At 50.6% G+C, this 12,515-nt stretch overlaps 1 protein-coding gene across 1 annotated transcript in view; it reads right to left on the reverse strand.

Annotated features, from left to right (window-relative positions):
* LOC144942843 (chloride channel protein ClC-Kb-like) overlaps positions 1-12,515 on the reverse strand; it is a 56,737-nt gene that overhangs the window by 21,911 nt on the left and 22,311 nt on the right. Inside the window, exons 4-8 of the mRNA XM_078869849.1 lie at positions 11,615-11,754; positions 10,071-10,148; positions 3,162-3,240; positions 2,708-2,833; positions 1,048-1,132 (exon numbers count right to left, since the gene is read on the reverse strand). Coding sequence (XP_078725975.1) covers positions 1,048-1,132; positions 2,708-2,833; positions 3,162-3,240; positions 10,071-10,148; positions 11,615-11,754 — 508 coding nt within the window. The remainder of the gene's footprint in view (positions 1-1,047; positions 1,133-2,707; positions 2,834-3,161; positions 3,241-10,070; positions 10,149-11,614; positions 11,755-12,515) is intronic.

Genomic DNA, 12,515 nt, shown 5'->3' on the forward strand with positions numbered 1-12,515 from the left:
CTATCTCACCTGGTATACAGGATGTCGTGGGTTTGATCCCAACCCTGATGCCGGCTTCTGTATATTTGGAGTTTGCGTGTCTCTCTCTCTCTCATCATCATCACAGTGGCTAGGGGATGTTAACTATCTCGCCTGGTATACAGGAGGTCGTGGGTTCGATCCCAACCCTGATGCCTGCTGCTGTATAGTTGGAGTTTGCGTGTCTCTCTCTCTCTCATCATCATCACGGTGGCTAGGAGATGTTATCTATCTCACCTGGTATACAGGAGGTCGTGAGTTTGATCCCAACCCTGATGCCGGCTGCTGTATATTTGGAGTTTGCGTGTCTCTCTCTCTCTCATCATCATCACGGTGGCTAGGGGATGTTAACTATCTCGCCTGGTATACAGGAGGTCGTGGGTTCGATCCCAACCCTGATGCCTGCTGCTGTATATTTGGAGTTTGCGTGTCTCTCTCCCCGTGGTCGTGTGGCTTTTTCTCTGGGTCTTCTGGTTTCCCCCTCCACATTTAGAATCCCACGTGCGTTTTGAGTATTTGGCTGCTATGCATTTCCAAAAGACAAGCCATTTCTTTGAGCTATCATTTGTGGCCCAGGTCGCTTCTAAAAAAGAGCTTGATAGTTCAGTGGGCCTTACCTGTTAAAAAAGAAAAGGTTTTAGTTGAAATAGTTGAGTTTTTTTACCAACTCACTGCCCCATTTAATCACAGGCAAATCGAGGATCTCAGCGGTACCTGCTCAGGTCGCTGACCTCTGAGCCGCCTCGGCCACCCCGCATCTCCACTTTAGACACCCTCCTCATTGTTCCGTGGACAGCAGAATCTGTGTAAATTGTACGCGACGTCTGCGGTTTGCGGTTCCCACGCGGTTCCCACGTGGTTCCCACGTGGTTCCCAATCGGTTCCCACGCGGTTCCCACGCGGTTCCCAATCGGTTCCCACGCGGATCCCACGCGGTTCCCAATCGGTTCCCACGCGGTTCCCACGCAGTTCCCACTTGGTTCCCACGCGGTTCTCTCGCGATCGCAGGGCCGAGCGGTCTCCTCTCACCCAAGCAAGGCGAAGAAGAAGAGCTCGGGCAGGTCGAACGGAAAGTCGACGAGGAACTGCGTTTTGAACAGAGCCACGATGGTTTCTGAAACAACAGCAGACGAGAGCGACGACGTTAACGCGCGTTGCCGGCGTGCCTGGGCGCGCACGGACGAGCGTTTGTCGCGGACGGCGTGCGAGCGTCGCGCGTGCGACGAATGGATTGGCTGGAGTTGAGACACCCTCATCTGGACACTGACACAGGCAATCGGTTTAATGTGGATTCACAGCCGCACTGCCAATCAGCTGACATGCGAATGAACGCCAGGTAGACCATTGGTACCTCATTTGCCAGTAAAAAATATGATGATTTGGTTTTTTACCCTTTTATCTGCCAACAAAACTGACGCCTTTTTTACGAGGAGTCATGTTTGCATAGACCACAATACCTGCAGTCATAATGCAAACAAAAAACATAACTTTGATAATGTATGCACTGTCCTTGAAGTTGATTGGTCCACACCCGAGACAGCTTTCCTTAGAGCCTAGTCTCACATGGGTTGGACCAAATGACGCCAAAAGGCGCACAACTCAAAGACAACGCACCATCAGAGCATGAGAGCTCGGGGTAAGCATTTACACCATTGGTACCTCATTTGCCAGTAGCAAAATATGATAATTGGTTTTTTACCCTTTTATCTGGCAACACCAGGTAGGTCGCGTGAATCGTTTTACCGTACCTCACCATCCTGGCCGGTACGCTCAGCTTCGGCTACGCTTGGGATGAGGGTGGTGGGGGGGGGGCAGTAGGGCCGTTGTGTGTGGGGGGGCCACCACAACGGTGATTCACCACTTAGGAAAGTGAACTTGGGTTGGGTGCCATAGGGATATCTGTTTGGTGCAGGGCCGACCCCAGCACCCGCGTAGCGCCGGCTCTGCTGCTCAGAGAGGGCGGTTGACACGAGGCGGGGGGGGGTGGGCCCTGACCATTTTAGAAATCACTCGCACACCGAATGACGTTAGCCGTGGCTGAAGGAATCGGGGGGGGGGGGGAGGGGGGGGTTCGAAGCGCAGTGCGCCAACCGACCGCGTCGTACTTACGTTGAACTTCTTTCGCGCCGTACGCAGCCGACGTGCTAATCGGAGGCGCCTGACACGTGGGTGCTGAACGGACGAGCGGGCCGAGCGTGGTCTGAGGGGGGACGGGGACACTCTGGAGAGTTCTTGAGACCCGAGCCATTTGATTTTCGCGACCCCCTGGTCATGAGGTCGCAATCTTTAGACACAAAGTGGTTGCCCCTGATGAACCACAACACCTCCCTGATCTCGGCAAGGAGAATGAACCATCATGTCAACTCCGGCTATCTTCGCGGCAGTGGCTTTTGGCTAGCCATCAATTAAAGACGGGCACCGCATCGCGCGCTTTAGATGCGCTTCTGCGGCCGTCTGGAACGCTCTTCCTTCCGATATTAGGAAGCCATTGGGAGCTCTGTGCACTTTTCAATCCAGATTGACAAACTCATTTCTTGAGAACTGCTTTTTGTGTTTAGTTTGTTGTCCCTACTCAGCACCTTCTATTAGCACGCTCGGCTACGTACGGTGCGAAAGAAGTTTAACACACACACACAGCACGTGCTTGCGTACAGCGCACGCGGCCCGTCTCCCGGAGCGTCCCACGAACCTTGCTCCTTGTTGAGCACGGAGAGGATGCGGAACATGAGGGCCCCGCACGACGCGGCGAAGAATCCCCGCCAGTAGTCGCGCACGGCGAAGTGACTCGACATGACCTCGACGCTGAAGAGCACCCCTACAGGCACGGTGGGGAGGGGGGGGGCCGGGGGGGACGGGGGTCAGCGGTCACTCTCCCTTGGTGTGGGTCCTTGCCTCACTCTACTGATGAGACCCTGTGCGTCGAAAACCGGTCCGGAGCTTTTGCTTGCGTTGAAACCAATGCTGCTGCCGAGATTACACAACTCACAGATGGTCGCGCAGTTAACGGGATGCGCGACAGCCGCACGCGCGCACTTTGAACTTCTTTCGTACCGTACGTGGCCAACCGTGCTAATCGGAGGTGCGGGCAAAAACGAATGCACGGTGATGACAGTGGTGGTGACAGCAAGTCAACGTGACCTCACCGCTAACAGGAGCTCCGAAGCAGCATCCCACGCCGACAGCGGCGGCTGCCACCAGCATCTCGTACTGCCGCGCTGCGTTCTGTACACACCAGGACATGGGGGGGGGGCGATATCCCGCACGTGACCCTCAACAACGAACCCATCGGTTCTACGGGTGAGAGTTCAGACACGCGGCATCGCAAAAGCGGCACGCCCGGCACCGCGCCTGGTCGCGGAGAGATCTTGAACGGGCGGAAACGTGGACAGTCAAGACAATTCGGGTGATCAAGGCCCACATTTGTCAGGTCCACGCACGGCCCGTTTGTCAATCCACTGCTGGATGAGGACCATCTCGCGCAGCGCGGGTCGTGGGGTTTGTTTGACCATACTTCGCCGCATTGGTCTGTGCTGGTTATTAACGCAGGGCGGGAGGGGGGCATAGCCATCGGAGCGGAGTACAGTATAACTATGGACTTTGCAGCACCGTTCTCTGCTGCCCACCATAAATAGTCGCACTGCCTTAACAACCTGTGATGGATAGTGGTCACCCATCCATGCACTACCCAGGCTCAACGCTGCTTAGCTCTTGAGCTTCGGCCATTGGTGTTCATGGCTGGATGGCAAGGCTTTTATACTGGTAGGAACCTCCTGGTTACACCAGCCCACAAGGGATTATTGTGTCCGTCCGTCGTGCAGGGAGGGGCTGGGTGGGGAGGGAGGAGTTGGGTGGGGAGGGGCTGGGTGGGGAGGGGCTGGGTGGGGAGGGTGGGGAGAAGCTAGGTGGGGAGGGTGGGGCTGGGTGGGGAGAAGCTAGGTGGGGAGGGTGGGGCTGGGTGGGGAGGGGCTGGTCACCCCGTGGTGCCCTTATAAAACTCAACGTTTAACCTACTCACGCCGGCTTGTGCCCGCCCTCACAGTCGGGCATATTTGTGGAATACACCACGCCGCCGTTGACCCTGGCCATTGATCGAGCAACCCAACGTTCCTACCAGCTCCCTCTGCAGGAATGTGTTTTTGACCCATGCTGGTGGGTCAAGGCGAGGCAAGGCGTTGAAGCATAGTACAGGCCAACAATGAGTTGTGCCGCCCTACCCTCTGCTGCCTGTATGTTGACCTTCTTTCGCACAGTACGTAGCCAACCACGCTCATCAGAGGTGTGCGGGGGAAGGACAACAAACTACATACCAACAATCAGTTCTAAAGAAATTAGTTTTCAATCGAGATGATTTAAAAGTGCATTGCTCCAGTGGCTTTCCTAATATCAAAAGGAAGAGCATTCCACTTCTTGGTTCTTTCGGTAAAGTCACGTAGAAGGGAAGTAATAAAATAATAAAAATAAAACATAATAAAACAATTCTCACGACGTTTCGGCCACAACGCAAGCAGCCATCCTCAGGCGAAGAATGAAACACCCCAAGCTTGGAGCGTATATTTAAGCTGGGTTAGAGGGGGGGGAGGTGGGAAGAAGAGCGCCTAAACAAAATAATTTGCATATCAAGAGGAATTCAGCATATGGAAAATGCGTAGGAGGTGGGCGGGGGGGGTTCCAAATCAATACTATGCCCGTGCATTATGCAGGATTAGCAGCATCAAAGGGGGGGGGGGAAGGGGGGGAGCATTAACAAAGGAAAGGAATGTTAATAGTATGTAGCTGTAGTTACTAAACAACCACGTAAAAAACTACAGTATAAACTGCATGACAAACTAAAGTATAAACTACATAGCATCATCAGTAAACTTACTATACTCTACAATAAGCTGAGTTACTAACAGTAAGTAATACATGAAAAATTCTACGTTGTAAAAAATTATATAATATGCTTCCATCTAAACTTTATTCTCTTACATCACACGCGTCTATACCGTACTATATACTTCCATAGGCAAAACCAACATTAAATTACATACTGTATTGCTATAAACCACCCTATACCTTATACATTTTTAATATAACACTATGTATTATTCTACCCACCCTAATGTGTATCAAAATGGTTTATTACGTCCTTCCAGTGATTGCTAAGCCAGAATCCATCTTCTCGGTTAAAATTGTCTCTGTGTTTGTAAATGTGGATCGCCTCATGTACGAATCTCTCATGATAGCCAGATGGCTTGCAGAGAACCTCTGTCTTGGAGAAGTCAATGTCATGTGAGCCCACTGAGTTGTAACAGTGATCTGCCACGGCTGAGGTGTTTGTCCTACAGTGTTTCAGGTCAGCTTTATGTTCACGGATGCGGTCCGAGACATGTCGTTTGGTTTCCCCAATGTAACTGCTACCACAGAGGCAACTTAGTTTGTAGACACCAGGGTACTGTATGTCTGGAACCACATCTTTTACAGACGGTACCAGATCACGGATTTTATGTACTGTGTTGAATCGGACCTGGATCTTGTGTTTAATCAGGATTTTGGAGATCTTTTTTGTGACCCCAGCAATGTAGGGTAAGGTGATGGTCTTGAAAGGCTCCTCAACAGGATCTTTCTTGGTGGTTGGAGTGATGGCTTTGCGGATTGTGTAGTCGGAGTAACCATTAGCCTTAAGAGCTTGGCGTACGTGTTTGAGTTCACTGGAAATGTGTTCATGGTCGGAGATGCATTGGGCTCTATGATATAGAGTCTTGATGAGAGAATTCTTCTGGGATGGATGGTGGTGGGAATCCGGTTTTAGATAAGCATCCGTGTGGGTGGCTTTCCTGTAGACAGAGTGGCTCATTGAACCATCAGGTCTCCTTTTGATTAGGACATCTAAAAAGGGTAGCTTGCCATCATTTTCGACTTCCATGGTGAATCTGATGGCTGGGTGTATGGAATTGATATGGTCGAGAAATTGGTCTAGAGCAGGCCGGCCATGTGGCCAGATGACAAAAGTGTCGTCTACGTACCTCTTCCATAAGGTCGGGCGTAGAGTCGCAGTCTGGATGGCGTCCGTCTCAAATTTCTCCATGAAGATGTTGGCTACAACCGGAGATAAGGGGGAGCCCATTGGGGTGCCCTCAATTTGCTTGTAGAAGGTTCCATTCCAGGTGAAGTATGTATTGGTTAAGCAGTGTCTCACCAGGGGGGGTACCCCAGCATTCAGTCCTTGATGAACCAAGTCTTCAATGATTGCGATGGTGTCAGGCACAGGCACCTTGGTGAACAAGGAAACCACATCAAAACTGACAAGCAGGTCGTCTGGGGACAGGGCAATCCCCTTGATTGTTGATACCAGGTCAGTAGAGTTTAGTACTGCAGAGGTGGTTTTTCCAGTGAAAGGCCGTAGGATTTCGGACAAAAAACGAGCCAGTTTGTAAGTCGGGGAGTTGATAGTAGAGACAATGGGACGAAGAGGTGTATCTTCTTTATGTATCTTTGGCAAGCCGTACAATCTTGGTGGCCTGGCTGCAGAAGGTTTCAACGAGAACTGTTTGGTCTGATCAATTAATGCGGTTGAAGCAGAAATGATGTTGTTGGTTTTGGAGACGAGGCTGTTGGTGGGGTCTCTTTTTATTTTTGTATAGCTGCCATCGGTGAGTAGTTTTTGAATTTTGTTGTTGTATTCTATTTTGTCCATGATGACAGTGGCATTGCCTTTGTCGGCTGAGAGGATGACAATGTCATCCCTCTTTTTTAATTGAGCTAATTCAAAACGCTCATCTTTGCTGATGTTGCTAGCTGGCATCTTAGCGTTTTTGAGGGTTACAGAGATTTCCGATCTTGCTACGTCTGCAGCGATGTGACTCAAGCCCTTGAGAGCTACATCTACTCGAGCAATTATATCATTAACTGGTATGTGTCTAGGTGTGACTGCAAAGTTTAGTCCTTTAGCTAAAACGGATTTCAAACCTTCAGAAATAGGACTGTTACTGCGATTAATTACGACTTTGTTAACATCTAGCTTTTCAATGTGTGGGTCCGGTTTCTTGTTTGAGAGGCGGTTGAATTTGGAAATCAAGTTGTCCTTACATTTAGTCGACATAGCGGCAGCTGAAGAGGCAGTCATTTTTTCCACATGTTCCCAATCCGATGTGGACATTGTTGCACTCAAGGATAAGTGTGATTTGTAGAGTGTCTTGTCTAACTGATCTAGTTCGGTGCGCGTAAGTCTGATTTTCTCTGAGATAAGAGCTAAGCTAGTTCTAGACAGAATTCGTTTCGCATTAGAAGAAGTTACAGCAGCAGATGTTAGTGTAAATGCGTTCGCAGCCAGGCCACCAAGATTGTACGGCTTGCCAAAGATACATAAAGAAGATACACCTCTTCGTCCCATTGTCTCTACTATCAACTCCCCGACTTACAAACTGGCTCGTTTTTTGTCCGAAATCCTACGGCCTTTCACTGGAAAAACCACCTCTGCAGTACTAAACTCTACTGACCTGGTATCAACAATCAAGGGGATTGCCCTGTCCCCAGACGACCTGCTTGTCAGTTTTGATGTGGTTTCCTTGTTCACCAAGGTGCCTGTGCCTGACACCATCGCAATCATTGAAGACTTGGTTCATCAAGGACTGAATGCTGGGGTACCCCCCCTGGTGAGACACTGCTTAACCAATACATACTTCACCTGGAATGGAACCTTCTACAAGCAAATTGAGGGCACCCCAATGGGCTCCCCCTTATCTCCGGTTGTAGCCAACATCTTCATGGAGAAATTTGAGACGGACGCCATCCAGACTGCGACTCTACGCCCGACCTTATGGAAGAGGTACGTAGACGACACTTTTGTCATCTGGCCACATGGCCGGCCTGCTCTAGACCAATTTCTCGACCATATCAATTCCATACACCCAGCCATCAGATTCACCATGGAAGTCGAAAATGATGGCAAGCTACCCTTTTTAGATGTCCTAATCAAAAGGAGACCTGATGGTTCAATGAGCCACTCTGTCTACAGGAAAGCCACCCACACGGATGCTTATCTAAAACCGGATTCCCACCACCATCCATCCCAGAAGAATTCTCTCATCAAGACTCTATATCATAGAGCCCAATGCATCTCCGACCATGAACACATTTCCAGTGAACTCAAACACGTACGCCAAGCTCTTAAGGCTAATGGTTACTCCGACTACACAATCCGCAAAGCCATCACTCCAACCACCAAGAAAGATCCTGTTGAGGAGCCTTTCAAGACCATCACCTTACCCTACATTGCTGGGGTCACAAAAAAGATCTCCAAAATCCTGATTAAACACAAGATCCAGGTCCGATTCAACACAGTACATAAAATCCGTGATCTGGTACCGTCTGTAAAAGATGTGGTTCCAGACATACAGTACCCTGGTGTCTACAAACTAAGTTGCCTCTGTGGTAGCAGTTACATTGGGGAAACCAAACGACATGTCTCGGACCGCATCCGTGAACATAAAGCTGACCTGAAACACTGTAGGACAAACACCTCAGCCGTGGCAGATCACTGTTACAACTCAGTGGGCTCACATGACATTGACTTCTCCAAGACAGAGGTTCTCTGCAAGCCATCTGGCTATCATGAGAGATTCGTACATGAGGCGATCCACATTTACAAACACAGAGACAATTTTAACCGAGAAGATGGATTCTGGCTTAGCAATCACTGGAAGGACGTAATAAACCATTTTGATACACATTAGGGTGGGTAGAATAATACATAGTGTTATATTAAAAATGTATAAGGTATAGGGTGGTTTATAGCAATACAGTATGTAATTTAATGTTGGTTTTGCCTATGGAAGTATATAGTACGGTATAGACGCGTGTGATGTAAGAGAATAAAGTTTAGATGGAAGCATATTATATAATTTTTTACAACGTAGAATTTTTCATGTATTACTTACTGTTAGTAACTCAGCTTATTGTAGAGTATAGTAAGTTTACTGATGATGCTATGTAGTTTATACTTTAGTTTGTCATGCAGTTTATACTGTAGTTTTTTACGTGGTTGTTTAGTAACTACAGCTACATACTATTAACATTCCTTTCCTTTGTTAATGCTCCCCCCCTTCCCCCCCCCCCTTTGATGCTGCTAATCCTGCATAATGCACGGGCATAGTATTGATTTGGAACCCCCCCCGCCCACCTCCTACGCATTTTCCATATGCTGAATTCCTCTTGATATGCAAATTATTTTGTTTAGGCGCTCTTCTTCCCACCTCCCCCCCCTCTAACCCAGCTTAAATATACGCTCCAAGCTTGGGGTGTTTCATTCTTCGCCTGAGGATGGCTGCTTGCGTTGTGGCCGAAACGTCGTGAGAATTGTTTTATTATGTTTTATTTTTATTATTTTATTACTTCCCTTCTACGTGACTTTACCGAAAGAACCAAGAAGATGAATCCCTGCAGTCACGAAAGCTTTAAATCGAAGAGCATTCCAGTTGGCCGCAGAAGCGCATCTGAAAGCGTGCGATTCAGTGACTGTCGTTGATCGATGGCCAGCCAAAAGCCGCTGCGAAGGATGACCAGAGTTTGCGTGATGGTTTAAGATCCTTGACAAGATCAGCAAGTACTGGTAGGAACCTCCTGGTTACACCAGCCCACAGGGGATTATTGTGTCCGTCCATCCATCGTGCAGGGAGGGGCTGGGTGGGGAGGGGAGGGTGGGGAGGGGCTGGGTGGGGAGGGGAGGGTGGGGAGGGGCTGGGTGGGGAGGGTGGGGAGGAGCTGGGTGGGGACGGTGGGGAGGGGCTGGGTGGGGAGGGTGGGGCTGGGTGGGGGGTGGGAGGGGTGGGGCTGGGTGGGGAGGGGCTGGTCACCCCGTGGTGTCCTTATAAAACTCAACGTTTAACCTACTCACGCCGGCTTGTGCCCGCCCTCACAGTCGGGCATATTTGCGGAATAAACCACGCTGCCGTTGACCCTGGCCATTGACCGAGCAACCCAACGTTCCTACCAGCTCCCTCCGCAGGAATCTGTTTATTGTGGTTCATTTGTAGCAAGCACTTTGTGTGCAATGGCAAGTAGGGAGGATGTACCTCGTAAGTTCCAGCCACTCTCGTCATCACTCGACCAAGGAAGGTGGCCAGCATGCTGGATATGTGCACAAACGGGCCCTGTGAAATTAAATAACAGTTAAACTGTAATATATAACACAAAAAAACATACATTTGTAACACGCCGGACAGTTTCTGTCAGATTCAGAGATGCGGGAATCCACAAACCAGTCGGAAGGGACAGTCAGGAACCGGTGCCAACAATTTCCCAAGCTCTGCGGCCCTACATTGGGATGTTTGGCCAACTCCATTCAGAAGATGTTGCTACACGTGGGAGGAAAGCGGGGTGCCCAGAGAGAGAGAGACAGAGCCTGCACGCGTGCGAGGGACTTACATAGCGTGGACTTACAAAGTGTTGAGATCTCTGGACACTGCACCACTAAGAGAAGCATACCGTGCTCGCGAACTTGGAGAGGGACACGTATTTATACATTGAATGATGATGGGCGTACCCATTTCGTGGCACAAGCTTGTGCACTGCTCACTGGGAGAGCTCCGGATGGAAATTCCTCCGACGGCCGACTGGAATGTGGATCAACAATTCGGAGTTCGTAACGCTGGTCTTTGTATCGCCACTCTTGAGGGTAAGGATTTGCGAGCACAGCGTAGGGCCCTTGGATACATCGGCATCTCAAAGATACCTCACATCATGCAAACACCAGTTCATGGACCCGATAACACCTTGACATGTCGAGAACAGCGGAGCTTGGGAAACTGTTGGTGCAGGCTCACTGTGTGGCTGCGATTTCCTGTGGTTCCTCGTGCCTCTGAGACGAAGTGAATACTGAGCGGTGGATTACAAGTTGAAGTTATGACGATGTCTCATCTCAACCATTCCAATGCCCTACTACAGTCTGGCCAAGTGGACCCCCACCCCCCGACCTCCAGTGGCAGCTGACCCTACACAGCACAAGGTGTATGCAGCAGCGGCCTGCAAGTGGGCATTGTTCTGCCAGTAGAGGGGGTGGGGGGCGATGTTGCTACGTGGTTAATCCCACTGAAGCTAATTGGCAAGTAATTGATCAAAGTTGGCTGCATCGTGCATAGCGCTGCCGCTGCTGTGGTTGTATTGGGCACCGCGGTGGCGAGAAGTTAACTCCGCCGTCTTATATGCAGCAGGTCGTGGGGTCGATCCCGACCCTGACGCCTGTAGATTTGCAGTTTGTGCGTTCTCCCCGTGATCGCGTGGATTTTTCTTCGGCACCTCTGGTCCGTCCGTCCCCCACCCCATTTAGAATCAGGATGCGTTGAGAACATTTGGCTGATATAAATATCCACGTGTTGATAAGCCATTTCGTTGAGCGATCATTTGTGGCCAGCTCGCTTCTCAAAAGGCGCTGCGTAGCTCAGGGGGCCTTAGCCGATACAATACAAAATATCTCACCATTTTTCATGGTTTATTATTCTGCCAGTAGGGGGGGGGGGGCGGGGGGGGCATGTCGCCACGTGGTCAATCCCACTGACGGGTCATCGATGAACGTTGGCTTGCAGGCTGCACTCATCCGCGCGCGAGCACCAGGGGTTACCACTTTGCCGAGGAAGATCGTGCTGCCGGCGCTGAGGGTGCACGTGAGGCCGATGACCTTGGCGGCGAAGGTGCGTATGGAGAGGTACTCCTCCAGCACCACTCCGCCCAGGATGGTCTTCAGCTCAGGGATACCCGAGCCTAATCAACCGCGCGGGAAAGAGAGAAAAACACACAAAGATCCACCACCCCCCACCCCACCCCGCCACCACCACCTTGTAGAACCTTCACGGACGACTGTTGGGGGCAGGTGCCGTTAGCGAGCGCCCTACGAAGGTCGGCGTGGCGCACGAGTCGATACTGCGGTGAGAGCAATGCCCGCCCGCCCGCCTTTGTCTCTCCCAGTGGTGAGGGTTTACACACCGCACCAGTTCCTCGCTTAAGACTGAGTTGACCTACAGGAGGCGATCGTCGTCACCGGTGTTAGCCGTGAGCCCGTGACTGGGGATTGAACTCGGGTGGCTGGGCGAGGGTCGCAATGCGTTAACCACTTACACGATCACTGCCCACAACAAGGATGCAGGGTGCATACAATCAAATTAAAATATCCCCTGCATAGCCTTGCATGGACTGCTGGATCAAGTGCTGTTAGCGAGGTAGTTGTGGCAATATCAGCATAACGGTAGCATCGATTATGGTGCCACTTAAGAAATAGTAGATCCTTAAGCCGCACCTCCGATCGACAGGGTCGGGGTGAAAGAAGATCAACGTACAACAACAACAACCTCCATTCGCCACTAAGTGGCGGTGACGTCACCACGACGCTTGTGCCAGGCCATGTGCACCTTGAGGCCACGTGAAGTGTCGAACGCCCGCTGGCAGGAGGTCACGGGGCAAACCCAGCAGGTGCCACGGGTCGACTGACCGAGATGACCGAGATGAACGTACATGCACACAGACAC

Source organism: Lampetra fluviatilis, chromosome 28 (genome assembly GCF_964198595.1).
Source record: "Lampetra fluviatilis chromosome 28, kcLamFluv1.1, whole genome shotgun sequence".
NCBI lineage: Eukaryota > Metazoa > Chordata > Hyperoartia > Petromyzontiformes > Petromyzontidae > Lampetra > Lampetra fluviatilis.